Here is a 17413-nt window from a genome sequence, read left to right as displayed (position 1 = left end):
GTCCATTTCTGGGCTCTCTATTCTGTTCCATTGATCTATGTGTCTGTTTTGGTGCCAGTACCATACTGTCTTGATGATGACAGCTTTGTAATAGAGCTTGAAGTCCGGAATTGTGATGACACCAGCTTTTCTTTTCTTTTTCAACATTCTTCTGGCTATTCGGGGTCTTTTTTGGTTCCATAGAAATTTTAGGATTATTTGTTCCATTTCTTTCAAAAAAGTGGATGGTATTTTGATGGGGATTGCCTTGAATGTGTAGATTGCTCTAGGTAGCATTGACATCTTCACAATATTTGTCCTTCCAATCCATGAGCATGGAACATTTTTCCATTTCTTTGTGTCTTCCTCAATTTCTTTCATGAGTATTTTATAGTTTTCTGAGTACAGATTCTTTGCCTCTTTGGTTAGATTTATGCCTAGGTATCTTATGGTTTTGGGTGCAATTGTAAATGGGATCGACTCCTTAATTTCTCTTTCTTCTGTCTTGGTGGTGGTGTATAGGAATGCCACTGATTTCTGTGCACTGATTTTATATCCTGCCACTTTACTGAATTCCTGTATGCGTTCTAGTGGTTTTGGGGTGGAGTCTTTTGGGTTTTCCACATAAAGTATCATATCATCTGCAAACAATGAGAGTTTGACTTCTTCTTTGCTGATTCAGATGCCTTTGATTTCTTTTTGTTGTCTGATTGCTGTGACTAGGACTTCTAATACTGTGTTGAATAGCAATGGTGATAGTGGACATCCCTGCCATGTTCCAGACCTTAGGGGGAAAGTAGAGCCTCCAGTTTTGATTGCACCTCATTGATAGCCTTTTTGATTTCGACTTGGTTAGATTTTAGTTTTTTTATTTCTCCAGAAATGGTTTCTCTTATACCTTCCATGCTTTTTTCAAGCCCAGCTAGTATCTTTATAATCGTCATTCTGAACTCTAGTTCCGACATCTTACTAATGTCCGTATTGATTAGGTCCCTGGCAGTCAGTACTGCCTCTTGTTTTTTTTGAGGTGAGTTTTTCCGTCTTGTCATTTTGTCCCGAGGAGAATAGATGAATGAGAGAATAAAATGCTAACAGGGTAACAACAACCCCAGAAAAATATACACTAAACAAATAAGAAGAGACCTGAAACTGGGGGAAAAGAAAGGGAAAGAAAGAAAAAAGAAAAAAAAAAGAAAAAGATTTAAAAAAAAAGAAGAATATGATCAAATATGATCAGGCTGGTGAATAGATCAGTGCCACACATTACATTTTGGACATATTTTGGTCTGTTAGAAGAAAGTGCCTCCTAAAATTTTAAAGAAAGAAAAGCTTATATATGTACAAAAATAAGGTTAAATATGATGAAGGGATGGAATATGACTGTAAAGATGAAAATTATAAAAGATTTTATAAAAAGGAATTGATAAGAAGTTGGTTGAAAAAAGAAAGAAGAGAAATTAAATAAAAACAAAAGGGGAGAGAATGTGATCAGGCAGGAGACTAGAACAAAGCCATCCACTAGAGATTTAGGGTATATTTTGGTCTGTTAGAAGAAACTGTATCCCAAAATTTTAAAGCGAGAACAACATATATATATATATATACCAAAAATAAGGTTAACTACTATGAAGGGATAGAATATGATCTAAAAATGAAAAATAAAAAAGATTTTTAAAAAGGGAATTGATAAGATACTGATTGAAAAAGGGAAGAAAAATTTAAAAAAAAAGAAAAAATTAACTTTGAAAGACTAAAGAATCATGGGGAAAAAGCCATGAATTCTATGTGCAGTATTCCCCGAGCGCTGGAGTTCTGCCGTTCTCATTGATGGGTAAACTTGGGGGTCTTGGCTGGCTGTTCTCGCTGATCTTCTGGGGGAGGAGCCTGTTTCCATGGTTCCCAAATGTCTTTGCTGGAGGAGGAACTGCCCCGCCTTTGCCCCCTTCGGGCTAAGTAATCCGCTCAGGTTTGCTCTCGGGAGCTTTTGTTCCCTGCAAGCTTTCCGTCCAGCTTTGGAGGATGAGAGTGAAAATGGCGGCCTCCCAATCTCCACCCCAGAGCAGCCAAGAACTCAGGGCCCCACTCCTCAGTGAGCCCCCAGAGAAAAGCAGTCAGTCACTCCCGTCTCCCTGGTCTCTGGCTGCACTCCGTGGTCACCCGGCCTGTGACCGAGCGTTTCTATCTCTGGCACACGACCCTGTCTGGAATCCCCAAACCCAACAGATCCCTGGGGTGCGCTCCCGCGCCGCTCCTCCTGGGGAGGAAGGTGAGTCTCCCCGGATCTGCCGCTTGTTGGGTCCCTGCTGGAGGAGCAGTGGCCCGACTGTGCCGCGGATCACGGTTTATGGCAACCCCGAGCTGAGAGCCCGCGCCTGGGCTCCGCCTCTGCAGCCGGCTTCCCTGCTCCGATACCTGGGAGCTCTGCCACACTCAGGCACCCCCGGTCTTTCTGTGACCCGAGGGTCCTGAGACCACACTGTCCCACGAGGGTTCCACCCCCTGCTTAGCCACTGGAGCAACCTCCCTCAGCGGAGCCGACTTCTAAAAGTTCCGATTTTGTGCTCTGCTGCTCTGTCACTTGCCAGAAGTGGCCGACGGAGGCCCCTCCCCCGCCATCTATCTTCCCGAATATCGCCTGGGATTCACTTCTCCGCACGTCCTACCTTCCAGAAAGTGGTCGCTTTTCTGTTCAGAGAGTTGCTGCTATTCTTTTCTTCGATCTCTGTTGAGTTCGTAGGTGTTCAGAATGGTTTGATCCGTACCTAGCTGAATTCCTGGGACCAGATCAAATTTAGGTCTCCTACTCCTCCGCCATCTTGCTCCTCCCCCCCCCATAACAGAGTACATCTTAAAAGTACTCATCACAAGAAAAAAAATTTTGTGACTATGGGAACAGATGTTATCTAGACTTATTGTGGTCATTTCACTATATATATTTATCAATTATATATGTATATATATATTTTTTAAATTGAGAAATAATTTACATATAACATTATATTAGTTTCAGGCATACAACATAATGATTGAATGTACACCTGAAACTAATATAATGTTATATGTCAATATTTTCTCAAGTTAAAAAAAAAGTATAAGCAGGGGAAAAAAAGTATTATGGGTTGGAAGAGGAGATAGTAATCATTTAAAGAGCTATCTGAATCTCTAGCAGTGTCTTAATTCTATCATAAAAAGCTGAAAAATCTCTATCTTTATCTATCTATCTATCATCCGTCATCTATCATCTATCTATCTTTCTATCATCTATCTTATTCCTTGGCCTACTCACACCCATCTTTGGCTAGCACATTGAAAGTTTCACTACAAATATCTATACCATGTAAGTTCTCCAAATTATTTTAAAACTTAAACATATAGTGGATGCTAAGCATGTTTGCTGAATTAACTATTTCCTAAATTCTCATATATATTTTTAAGTGATTAAACAATAATAATAAAAATGATGACTTGTATTTTCCATACTAATTTTCTTTAATAGTGTTAACTTACCTATTTTATTTCGGTTGTACTGTCTACCTATCTGGAACACAAAGATTACGTGGAGGAATTCATAGGAATGAAAACCAAAAACGTGTCCTTTGTATGGAATAAGAATTACGGTGATACTTGGAAATCAATGGAGTTTATACTTTGATATAATGAAGTTGTTAAATATCATTGGCTCAGTAGTTTCTCTTTTTTAAAAGTTTGCTTATGGCAAATAACACAAGCAATTTTCCTTTTCATCCTCAAGTATCTTAAATATTTGTACTAAATATTGCAATTTAGTCTCAAATGTTATTTATTCTGGATTCAGACATGTGCTTAGAAATTTTATTCTAAGACAAGATAATCAGTTCAATCTTCAGGTAAATATGTGTTTTATATACAAGAACAAAAATGATTTCATTGTGTATCTGAAGGATTATACTTGAGGAAGAAAACGTTGGTAACTTGAGCTCAAATCCCAAACCTACATGCAAATATAATATTAGTCTGCCTACCAGCTTTCGCAATGCTATACGGATATCGTAAAGGGAATCTACAAATACAAAAAATCTCAGATAGCTCTCTTGCTGATCTCATCATTTAGGCCAACCCATAATAATGTTTTTCTGTACAGAATGTCTGGAAGCTATGTGATCCCGTAAATTCAGGTTGCCCAGCGATGCAAACCATTACACAGTGCTGGTCACAGGACAATCAATTTAGCCATTGTGAATGATAGTGCTTCTCTAGATGACTGAAAATGACTAGTTCACCCATAAGAACTCTCACATGGTGGTCATTTAATATAGTGCACTCACAAGTTGATTGGTAGTAAATAACACTGGCTTGGAAATATAGCAAATGCAATGCAGTAAAAACCTGATATAGGAGCTATTCTAGAGTACAGCATTAATTGTATTTCCTGAGCCAAGAGTGACTTCCACTAGTTTGTGTGTGTGTTGTTGTATTAGAAATATAAAATTGAGGGGCGCCTGGGTGTCTCAGTCAGTTAAGCGTCTGCTTTCAGCTCAGGTCATGATCCTGGGGTCCTGGGATTGAGCCCCACAGTCAGGCTCTGCTCAGTGGGAAGTCTGTTTCTCCCTCTCCCTCTGCCCCTCCCCCCACTGTTTTCGCATGCTTTCTTTCTCTCTCTCTCCTTCAAATAAATAAATAAAATCTTAAAAAAAAAAAGAAATGTAAAATTGAATGAGGATAATGGGACATTTTTTGGGAAAAGAATACAAAAATGACACAAAATTTTATACCTGTATTCCCATAGATTTATATAATCCATTGAATACACAAACTACTATTTGCTGTAACCTTAAAATGATTTTTTTCACTATTGATAACTTTGAGATTAGTTTCACTTTGTAAATTTGATAATCCCTGTGAGATTTTAATATTTCTGCTCTTCTTACTGAATGTTTTAATTTATCTTTAAGGGTAAAAATGTTGAGACTTAACAGCTGACCCAGTTAAGTAATATGCTCATTTATATGTACTTCCTAGCCTTGATAGTAAACAATGTATCCCTACATTCCCAATATTTAAAGAGAGGATCATTTCCTTCTCTCTCTCTCTTTTTTTAAAGACTTTATTTATTTATTTATTTAGAGAGAAGGAGAGCATGCATGAGTTGGGGGGAGGGGCAGAGGGAGAGAGAATCTGAGGCAGACTCTGCACTGTACATGGAGCCCACCACAGGGATTGATCTCACCACTGGGAGACCGTGACCTGAGCCGAAACCAAGAGTCAGACCCTCAACCAGCTGAGCCATCCAGGCGCCCCACTTTTTTTTCTTCTCTCTTAACAGCAATCTTCATATCCATGATTTATTGCTAAGAGAATTTCAGTTGCTCTCTTTTGATTTGTTTCACTATGTGATACAATTGAAACTAATATATATGTATAGGATCAAGACTCTGGAAATTAATTAGTATTCAAATAATTTAAAACATTGATTTAAATAATGGCCAACTTATAAAGAATGTAACTAAATTTTGAAGTGCTTGAGTTGATGACACATAATAACTAAAATGCATTGAGTGAACTTTGGATCCTGAACAAACTTTAAAAAATCCATAAGGGATATTTTGGAGACAGTTAAGGAAATTTTAACACAAAATGTGTATTGTATGATATTATGGAATAAATATTCATATATTTAGTATGATAATGATACTGTTGTTATGTAGGGAAATTAGAAGATTCATGCTGAAGTATTGAAGAATGAAGCATTATCATGTCTGCAACTTGTTTTCTAAAGATTTTCATATATGTGCATAAAGTATATATACAACATAAAACTTGCATGTGAGAGAAAAAATAAATGTGGCAAAATACAACAATTCATGAATCTAAATATACCAGTGTTTATTGTACTCATATATCCACTCTTCTGTAGGCTTGACATTTTTCTTTTTTTTTTTTTTAAAGATTTTATTTATTTATTTGACAGAGAGAGAGACAACGAGAGAGGGAACACAAGCAGGGGGAGTGAGAGAGGGAGAAGCAGGCTTCCCGCCGAGCAGGGAGCCCAATGCAGGGCTCGATCCCAGGACCCTGGGATCATGACCTGAGTCAAAGGCAGACGCGTAATGACTGAGCCACCCAGGCGCCCCAGGCTTGACATTTTTCAAAGTAAAAAGTTGAAGGAAAATTCTTATTCTAGTAAATGAACAATTTTGCTTAACTTTATATTAAATGTCCATTTTCTATGTATCAACTGTTTCAGAAAAGCTCTTATATATCAAGAAAGTGTTAGAAAATGTTGACTTTCGTAAGAAAGCTATGTTTATTTAAGAACAAAATTATAAGAAAGAAGATGCTGGTGATTTTATATTCTAGAGGTTTTCATCTTGGAAAATTTTTGATAAATGTCTCTAAACTAAAATTTACACTATTCATTTGGAATCTAGCATTTACCCAGGAAATGCACATAATAAGGATTTCATAGCCATTCTATCACCAGTAGTAGCTAGGGAGGGACGGAATTAATTCAGAATGAAAACAAGGTTAAGTACCCATCCTATCATGGAAGTGGTGAATAAGAAATGTCAGATAGCTGTGTCAGATAATCAGACCTCTTTTCCTTATGAAAGCTTAGGCAATTAAAAGACTGTGAAATTAAAAATGCAATCTTTTAAATGCGGTGTAATTGGCAATGTTAATTCTAAATTAGCTTAATGTATGTCTCTGCACTTATAGGAGGAGCCGAAGACAAGACGTGAGACACGGAAATCCATTGACTCAGTGCAGAGGATTTAATCTAAAAGGTATTAAAACTGAGCAAGGGTCAAACTTGGTAAAGAGTTGCATTGCTCCATGTCACATTTCAGGGAGGGAAACCTCGTTATAATTCATATCTTCTGTTTTTTGTTTTGTTTTGTTTTTTTCAAGATTTTATTTATTTATTTGACACAGAGAGGGAACATGAGCAGGGGGAGTGGGAAAGGGAGAAGCAGGCTTCCCGCTAAGCAAGGAGCCCAATGCTGGGCTCGATCCTGGGATCATGACCTGGACTAAAGGCAGACGCTTAACGACTGAGCCACCCAGGCACCCCTCATATCTTCTGTTTTAATGGGAGATTATGAAGATGCTTGGTGTTCATATGGAAATTAAAAATTGAACGTTCTTTGTATGTATAGTAGGAAAAACAAATGTCTGTGACCACAGTTACCTTGGGTGTGTTAGTTGGTTAGGTCTTTCACATAGATGTCAGTTATAGATTTTCCAAGCTATTATTTTTTTTCTGAAGAAACAAAGCTATTGTCTTCTTTGTTAAGAAAAAAAGGTGCTTTTTTAAAAATTTGAAAATTAAAATTTTTTTTTTAAAGTTTACCATTTTAACCATTTTCAAATGTATAGTTCTGTGGCATTAAGTACATTCACACTGTTGTGCAACCAGCACCACATCCATCTCTAGAACTTTTTATTTTTCCCAAGTGAAACTCTATACCCATTAAATACAAACTCCCTCTTCACCAGCTTCTGGAAACCGCCATTCTACTTTCTGTCTTTATGAATTTGATTCTTCTAAATACCTCTTATAAGTGGAAATACACAATATTTATCCTTTTGTAACTGCTTATTGCACTTCTTCGGGGTTCATTCATGTTGTAACATGTGTCAGGATTTCTTCTCTGTTGAAAATGGAAAAAAATATTTTATTGTGTGTTTATATCACATTTTGTTTATTCATCTATCACTGGGCACTTGGATTGCTTCCACTTTGGGCTATTATAATTAATCCTGCTCTGAACATGGGTGTACCAGTGCCTTGGCTTTACAATTCATAACCATTCCAATACTTCTGAGAATTCTGCCTCTGTCTTAGGATCAATCTAACCCATTTCTTCCCATCCTGACATAAAGATCCCATGTTATTATACTTTCCCCACTAACCTTCTCCCCTCCACCTGAACCCCACCAGTGACATCTCTTCAGGTGGAGCTCTCTTGGTGCTAGAGACCCACTGGTTGCTAACAATTAACACCAAGACTCCTATTGCTAGTATTTTTGAGTCTGGGCCCTTCTTTAGTAAAGACTGACATTCGTATTACTAACTCCATGAACTATAAGGAGAAAATTGTGACACATTTTGCTTAGTGGTCCCATACATCTAATTGAGGGAATAAATCCAGGTCACCATTTCTCTATTTACTGAGTATTTTATAAATATGTGTGCCATTTCTACTAATAGTAGTAGTTACAGTGGTGGAACTGCCAGCGGGGGTAATGATGAGCTCACATGCGTGCTGGCTTTGTGTCAGAACCTGAGTTAAGCGCTTTTTTAATGGATTATCACACTTAATGCTCAAGACACTGTACCAAAGTAAGGTCTATTATTATCGCCATTTTATGAATGAAGAGGCTGTTCCTGTCTAAGCTACCACATTGATTATACTACATGGTCTTCCTGAATTAAGAATTTCAGTACAGAACCTGTATGAAAATATAATCCATGTTTTAGAGCCAAGTAAAACTGAGACACAGAAGGGTCAACTAAGTTGTCGAAGGTTGCATGGTCAGTATTGGTGAAGTCAGAATTTTACCTCCAATACCTCTGATTCCAAAGATTGTGTTCTCAACCACTACTTCCTGCTGCATCCACACTTGGCTTTCTGACTTTTCCTGATGCTTCTGAATTCTATCTATACTCCACTGAGTATGGATGAACCGGGCTTTAATAATGCCTGGCACTTACTAACTCTTCAAGTAGGATATGTTTCCTAGTAATTCACAGCATTGGCTTGCTCAGCTCTGAAAAGCTGAGAAAACCTAATCTGTAAGGATATTGTAATAATTAAATAAATGTTCGAAGTGATATTAAGGACATTCCTTGGTATAGAGTACTTCTTGAATAAACATTGATTCCCTTATGCCTTTCTCTCCTTCCCTTTAGGTTAAGCACAACAGGTAAACCATGTCTAATAGTCTGCTTGTTAAATGATTAAAGATTGCCTTTTGCGGGCTTCTATAGATGATGACAGTTTTATAGAGCAATAAACATTCATATAGGAGAATATGTTCTAAATTCTCTTCTCTCTCTTATTTTTACTTTTCAGCATATAGAAATGCAGCTGAAATTGTTCAGTATGGAGTAAAAAATAACACCACTTTCCTTGAGTGTGCCCCGAAGTCTCCACAGGCATCTATCAAGTGGCTGTTACAGAAAGACAAAGACAGGAGGAAAGAGGTGAGTAACACACCCCAGCAGCAATCAATCAGGGCTTTGGAAAGACATTCGATCACCATCCCTCAGTGAGGTTCAGATCAAATGAGAAAGAAAAGGCATATGAACATCCTTTTATGTCTTTGGGATGACAAGTGCCACTTTCTTCAAAATCCTTTGTCTGTAGAGATGATGAATTAATTAGAAATCCTTGCTGCCTGTTCCCTTCTATGATACGGTGATTGGAACAAGAGCTTGAGCACTCAAGACAGGGTACTGATATGAGGAAGCATTCGTAAAAGAAATAAGATGTGTGCAAAACCAGAGGCCAGGTTCTCACACAGCAGCACCTTTGTGTGATTCACGAGCTAAAAGGGGGCTTTAAAAAAAGTTCAGTGTTTCCTCAGCCAGAAATTACGCTGAACTATAACTTTTATGGTAAGGAGCATTTTTCTGCTATGTGGTAGTCTGTTTCCTTTGCTTTATTATCCATGACTCTAGGGTTTTGGTTCGGTAATATATGGAATCATTGTTTATGGGACCATTGCCTTTATTTAGTGATATGGAAAAACAGTTTTTCAAAGAAAAGGACACTGACAACCTTTCACTGATCGGAAAGAGCTGTTTGAAAAGGGAAGCATTGTAAAATGGCTTAGGGTGAAATATTATAAATAATGAGCTCCAATAATATTGATGTCATATTGTACTGACAGATGAGAGGAAGAAGAAGAAAAATATATCTGTGTACATAAAGCCTTAGGGTAGTCTAAAATGTAATGCTATTAGCAGTGTCATAAAACCTGATGGAGCAAAGGGGAAAATGGAGCCTTTTGCATTTGGGTGTATCCTTCTGTCATGGGCAGTTTGGGTACCAAATATTAAGTTAATTGGAGATATTTAGAATGGATACAACCCCAAGCTATAGAACACAGACACTTGCATCAAAGCTACTGAAATACATGTTGGCTCCACATGAGAAAATACTTTACAACTCAGACCTGCCTGTCCAAAGACAGTATGAGCTGTTTAGGAAATTGTGTATCCCCTGTCACTGGAATAGTAAACCATAGGCTGATGACCGCTCGCATAAGAGATTTAACTATCTGGAGGAGAGATGAGCCAGATGAACTTTGGGGCTCCCTCTTGCCCCAGAATTCTATGATACTAAACAGATCTTTTAAAACATTTTTATTAATAAAAAACTATTGTTTATTTGAGATCTCTTTTCTTTGCCACAAAAGTCTGTCATCAAAGACACCTTGAAATTTCTACAGTCTAATTAATTTTAAATTCTTTTGAATGGATGTAAATGGTAATACTAATTGCCTTAGAAAGTAACCTGGAGGGGCGCCTGGGTGGCTCAGTCGGTTAAGCGGCTGCCTTCGGCTCGGGTCGTGATCCCAGGGTTCTGGGATCAAGCCCCGCATCGGGCTCCCTGCTCAGCGGGGAGTCTGCTTCTCCCTCTCCCACTCCCCCTGCTTGTGTTCCTTCTCTCGCTGTGTGTCTCTGTCAATTAAATAAAAAATCTTAAAAAAAAAAAAAAAAGACAGTAACCTGGAGTAGAAGTCATACTGTGTTATGATGATTATCATACAGAAATGAAGTTCTTAGTCCAGAGCATGGCACATGGTCATGAACAGTTCTTCCTGAGAAGTTCTGTGTGTTCATATGTGAATTGGAAATTTGAAACTCAAGCAGAGATTACCTAGTATAAATAAAATGTTTTTCTTTAATTCAGTAAAAAGTTAAATACAATAACATACAATAAGTGAATAAAATTTCTATTATTTAAAGAAAATGAGTACATGCAAGCTTGAATACATGCCACAGAAATTAATAAATGGAGTTAAAAATGGAATGAGTTAATAGATTTAATGACTGAATCATCTTTGTGGTATTTCTAACATTTTATTTCAGAATGCTCAAGACTGTACACTCAATTATTACTATCTTGCTTTTTCTTCTAATCTCAAAAACATAAGAATGCTATAAGACTATGAAAAAATTAACTATAATTGTGCAAATCTATTTTATCCAGAATTTATAGAGCATAATTCCATTCATTCTTAATTTAGTTGAACAAATTATTACTGTCTTATTAAATTTATCCTAATTCGTCCTTAATAGTTTAGGCAAACACACACTTATTTCTCATGTTAATGATATATAAATATTGAACTTTAAAAAAAAATGTAAGACAAATGATAAAAGCTCATGGATGAAAATGTAAATAGTTGATACTGAATAGCATAAAGTGAAAACTAAAAGATCTCCTCACCTCCACTTCAATATTTATTCATACTTCGTGGAGTATGAAGCTACTAAGAATTATATATTAAATCATAATGTATTCTTCCAAATGTTCCCCATCATTTTCCTATTTTGTCTTTCTCTCTCTCTCTCTTTGTCTCTCTCGGTAATGTACACACACACACTTTAATATCAGTACACTTGGAGCTAACTTATTTTTTCTTGGCTACAGTATTCCACTATACGAATATATCTTTTTTTTTTTAAAGCTATCTATCGCTTAAGGTTATTGTTTTGCTTCTTATCAAAAACATCATATAAATGAATATTTGCACACTTGTGAGTATATCTTCTGTACAAATTCCTAGAAATGATGAGGCACCTGGGTGGCTCAGTCAGTTAGGCATCTACCTTCAGCTCAGGTCATGATTCCAGGGTCCTGGGATTGAGCCCCGCATCGGGCTCCTTGCTCAGCGGGGAGACTGCTTCTCCCTCTCCCACTCCCCCTGCTTGTGTTCCCTCTCTCACTGTGTCTGTGTCAAATAAATAAATAAAATCTTTAAAAAAAATTCCTAGAAATGAAATTTCTGCATCAAATACTATATGCATGTTATGTGAATTTTTAAAATTGACCTCCAAATTCTTTCCTAATTTTGCACACATAGAAAAGGCTTTCTTTTCCTTTTGTTTCTGAGTACACTTCTACGTGATTGAAACTATTTTTGAGACACATTTAAACTTTAAAAATTAAATTAACATCTAAACTTTGCTTTATATATTTCAGTCCTACTTCCTGATCTCCCTTTTCTAGATCTGTTCTCTTATCTGTATTTCAATACTATACTTTGCCTTTTTGTGCTTTTTGCGGGGGGGGGGGGGCTACTTTTTATCTAAAACAATCTATCTTTGATTTTTATTTCATCAGTAATTAGATATGCACTTATGCAGAAATTTACCATTTAGAAAAACATTTTACATACATTTCTTTATTTTGATTTGGGTCAATTTCTGCCCCCTCAGTGAAAGAGCATTCCAGAGTCCCCATGTCAAGGAACTTCTTACCACTTAGCTTTTTAGTCTGTTTGTTGACAATACTATAGCTGGAACTTTAAGAAAGATGGATTTCATGCATTTAACTAATATCCAGCACATGAGGGTTTTTTCAGGATAAGCCTGAAATGTAGTTAAATTTTATTAAATATTAACTTCATAGCTTTTTATTACCTTTCCTTGGAAAGTAAAACCATTTGGAAGACGCAGAAGATGATGGCATTTCAGCTTATTTTCAGTCATTCTTTAGTTTGGGATAATTGGAAAAAGCCCTTGATAGTGTTCAAAACTCTGCCTCTGTTCATATAATTTTTTTTGAGTTGTCTTACTACTCAGTAAAGTAATGAATTGTTTCCATTTTTAGTTAGGAGAACACTCATCATTGAAAAATGGTAAAATTCAACCATTTAACTGTGGCTTCATGATTTTACTAATAAGAGAGTATTTTTGTTGCAATTAAAGGCAAGAACGCCAGGACAAAAAGATATTTTAAATTATTCTATGAATTTTATTTTTATCTGTTGACTGTGATTCACACTCCAAATGCAACCAAAACTCTGTGCTTATATGTACAAAAGCTACTTCTGTCCAAAGGGAATGAACTTGAAGCTATTTTTGGCAATATGGGTGATAACTTCACCCTCTCTTTAATAGATTCATTGCTCGTGAGACAGGATCTCCTGTGTCAAACAGGCAATGGAACTGACCAAAACTTTGTGTTCACTAAGAAGGAAGGTAATCAGTACTTGATGCTTTCGCCAAATTTGCAAGTCCAGAGATACTCTGTATATGTTGCTCATATCTTTTTAGAAGACATAGAGTCAGGTTTGGGATCTTTGATGATTCTCTCTTTTAGGTCAAGCTGAATGAACGAATCATAGCCACTTCACAAGGACTTCTAATCCGCTCTGTTCAAGATTCTGACCAAGGACTGTATCACTGCATTGCAACAGAGAACAGCTTCAAGCAGACCATAGCCAAGATCAACTTTAAAGTTTTAGATTCTGAAATGGTGGCTGTTGTGACAGACAAATGGTCCCCATGGACCTGGGCCAGCTCTGTGAGGGCTTTACCCTTCCACCCAAAGGACATCATGGGGGCATTCAGCCACTCAGAAATGCAGATGATTAATCAGTACTGCAAAGACACTCGGCAGCAACATCAACAAGAAGAATCTCAGAAGATAAGAGGGGACTATGGCAAGTTAAAAGCTCTCATCAATAGCCGGAAAAGTAGAAACAGGAGGAATCAGTTGCCAGAGTCATAATATTCTCTTACTTGGGGCTTATGCTTCCAGTAAAGAATAGTCTGTCTTCAATGATCAAATTTTGAGCAAAGAACCTTGTGCTTTACCCATGGGAAATTCTTGAGAAAGGTGTTACTCACTCCTCAAGTGAGTATTACATGAACTGAAATGAGCATGCATTTTCTTGTATGATATTGACTAGCACTAGACATGTCATGGTCCTCATGGTGCATATAAATATTTAACTTAACCCAGATTTTATTTATATCTTTATTTACTTTTCCTTCAAAATCAGTATGGCGGCTATGAAACTAAAATTCTTACATCCCTTAATTGAATGAGGGCTATAACCCCGTGATCTTCCTTCCTTGCTTTACGGGTTTAGATTTGGAATTGCCAGTAATTTTATATATGGAAACAAATGCCAAGTTCACAACTTTTACATTGTAAAAGTTGTATAAATACATGTAATAGAGTAGGGCTGTCAAAAGAAATGTAGAATAGATACAAGTTAAGGAAGAGGGCATCTAAAAGTTGTATAAAACATGAGTGATTCATACAGAAAAATGAACAGTTTATATACTTACAGTGAAATATATTAATTTTTTTATTGTAAAAACGGTCAGTTGCTGATATCTGCTATTGATCTTTGTTTCCTTGTTTTAGGAAGATAAAATGAATGATCCTCACCATAAACATCTTTGATTAGAGTTATGTCAGTGAAACATTTAAGTTTATATTCTTATGCTATCATCTTCCAAACAAAAGCACTTTTTTTGGAAGTTATTTAAGTTATTATAGACTCAGAGAATATAATCTTACACTGTTTAATTAATTACTGTATTCTAATTTTCTAGTCTGTGTGGCAAAGTAAACACTATATGAAGAAAAAATGAAATATCAAACTTGTATATGAGAGGTGAAACTATCAAAATGGGGTAAAATAAAGTAAGAAATACAATTTTATTAAAAGCTGTTTATAAAAAATGTGACTAGTTTTTACCATCAGTGATTAATTTCAATAATTAATTCTCACATTTTTTTGGTTTACCAACCTCAGATATCATACGATTTTTAAGTCACCAGTTCATTTTTTTAAAATAATCTTTAGTATGTGCTGGAGAAGTGCTCATTTTGTGGACAAATGAAAAAAATTTGAATATGAACAAAAATAGACATACTTTCTTTTAAAAGAATGCTGGTGCATTAGGTTCCCTGGTATATAAATACAAATGTGGTAAGTTTTGTAATGAATAAAATAATTTTCTTCTAACTGTATGTTTGGGTCATTTCATTAGAAAAATTTATTATTGAACCTTTTATTCCAAATAACAATTAGATGGGAGAAATATGAAAAATCTCTTTATACTGTTATATTTCCTTTAAAAACACAAATTTGCCTTTTCATTTTATTTACTTGTAAAGAAATTTTCATGTTTCCAGGTACAAATAGAAATTGCATCATAGACCTATTGAAAATCTAGTACAAAATTTTATTTGTAGTTAACAGTCCACAAAGAAGGTAAGGTAGACTTATTACCTTCTTAAGCACCACAGAATAAAAGCTTCAAGAACTAAACCATTGTCAAAATGAATGCAATCATTGATCAGAATTTAAGAATATGATTTATTATTTAAGTGGTGGTAAATTATGATATTATAAGAGGAGGCCTCAGTGGGGGCAAACATAGCAGTTAAAATACACAACATAAATAATGTTCATTCAAAAATAAGCTAATAAATAAAAGCTATTCTTCCAAATGTGTATGATTCTGAAGTATTCTGTAAAGCAGTTCATTATACAAATATTTTGCCTGCTATGTGCATAAATAGAAATGTGTGTCAATGGAAGGCCAAAACCATCTTCAGTGTTTATGGCCAATCTATTCTATGTACAGAGTTTAAAGTAAAATTGTTTTAGAGTCAGAAGATAGGGTAAACTACACAGGTCCCCTTGCTTCATGTAAACACAAACTGATAGACAATGAGGGTATTTAGTTTTTTAATATTATTTGTGCTATTTAATACCTTCTCCTTTGAACATTATTCAATTGTATATACTTTTATTACTTTTGTTTTAAAATTATAGAAATTCTTCAACATAACTGCCAAATGTAAAGAAAATTTTCTTTCTCCAAAATAATGTCAACGTATACTGAATATTGGTGGTTAACTAGTTTTATTTTGTGTAGTTTGACATTTTGATGACTTAATATGTTTTCCATTTGTATTGTACATAAAATTTCCTAGGAATGCACTTTTTTTCAAAGTGTAGGTTTGTGGATAGATTTTAGCATGATGAAACTGTCATTACGGTGAATGTTCACTCTGTGAGAAAATAAACTAAATGTAGTTAGTACATTGATATTTAATTGGATATTGAAGAAATCATTTGCCTGGCAAAATAAAACATGTTGAATTCCCCAAGAATGTCTTCAACTTTTCTTTTTAATGTTGGATATATAATTGCTTGTTGACATGATAGAATCTACTGAATCTTATAATTTTTTTAAGTTTTAGTTATTTATCCATTTTTATAAAAATAATGCATCTAGATATTTCTAAATTCAAAACTTCTGGAAGGATATACATGGAAAACTCTCCTTGGACCATTATCCCTCGTTTATTCAAGTCCCAACCCCAGAAACATCCAATATTGTCAATTTCTATGTGTATTTCTGTGATATTTTACATATATGCAAGCAAATTCATATTTGTTTTCTCTTTAAGAGGCACTGTACATCCATTCACATCCATCAATAGTTATTCACACTGCATTGTGTCTAACAGTGGGGGGAAAATGTATAGTTTAGGAGTGCTTGGGCTTTGGAGCTGGACTACCTGGATTTGAATCCAAGTTTACTGTCTTGGAAAAGTTATTGAATTTCTCTTTGCCTTAGTTGTCTGCCCAAGTTCATACCAGTAGAGTATTAGAACAGAATATGTGATATAATAACTATTCAATAAATGTCTGAATAGTTTCCTTATTCAGAAAGTGACATCCTGCTAGAACAGGAAGGAATCTTTCTGTTGTGTTCTTTGTCAAGTTAAATGCCAGTGACCCAGGTTGGGGAGCCTTCAGTCAGTGGATCACTTAACACCTTACCAGGTAAAATCAGCTTTTAGAAAATTGAGGGGAAGGAAGCCACAAGTTAATTCATAATTCTGCTAACACATTTGAAAGACAGAAATATTAGAGATTTCTTCTATTTCTGGGCTTTAAGTCTGTAATAATGTGAGTGGAGAAAACATGAACAAAAAAAGATATTAAAAGTTATCTCAATGAATCTTCCAACCTGATGATTTGGCACTACTCCCTAATTGCCCCATTATTTTTCAGTATCTCTCTTGCTTATATTTCATCTTAACTTTAACTTAAAATAATTTTAATATATTTCTTATCATTTTAATGTTTGAGACTTTATGCCTCCTACCTAAGGGAAAAAAAATTTAAGAAAAATATACTGTGCTATGGCGAGCGCTGTGAATTGTGTAAGACTGTAAGACTGTTGAATCACAGACCTGTACCTCTGAAACAAATAATACATTATATGTTAAAAAAAAGAAGATAGTAGGAAGGGAAAAACGAAGGGGGGGAAATCAGAGGGGGAGACGAACCATGAGAGACTATAGACTCTGAGAAACAAACTGAGGGTTCCAGAGGGGAGGGGGGTAGGAGGATGAGTTAGCCTGGTGATGGGTATTAAAGAGGGCACGTATTGAAT

At 35.7% G+C, this 17413-nt stretch overlaps 1 protein-coding gene across 1 annotated transcript in view; it reads left to right on the top strand.

Annotated features, from left to right (window-relative positions):
* SEMA3C (semaphorin 3C) overlaps positions 1-16115 on the top strand; it is a 184637-nt gene extending 168522 nt beyond the window's left edge. Inside the window, exons 16-18 of the mRNA XM_021689514.2 lie at positions 6676-6743; positions 9036-9166; positions 13299-16115. Of these exons, the coding sequence (XP_021545189.2) occupies positions 6676-6743; positions 9036-9166; positions 13299-13709 (610 nt within the window). The 3' untranslated portion in view covers positions 13710-16115. The remainder of the gene's footprint in view (positions 1-6675; positions 6744-9035; positions 9167-13298) is intronic.
* Positions 16116-17413: the final 1298 nt, after the last annotated feature.

Source organism: Neomonachus schauinslandi, chromosome 12 (assembly GCF_002201575.2).
Source record: "Neomonachus schauinslandi chromosome 12, ASM220157v2, whole genome shotgun sequence".
In the NCBI taxonomy this organism is placed as follows: domain Eukaryota; kingdom Metazoa; phylum Chordata; class Mammalia; order Carnivora; family Phocidae; genus Neomonachus; species Neomonachus schauinslandi.
The sequence above is the reverse complement of the archived record's forward strand: the minus strand, read 5'-3'. Positions and strand labels throughout refer to the sequence as shown.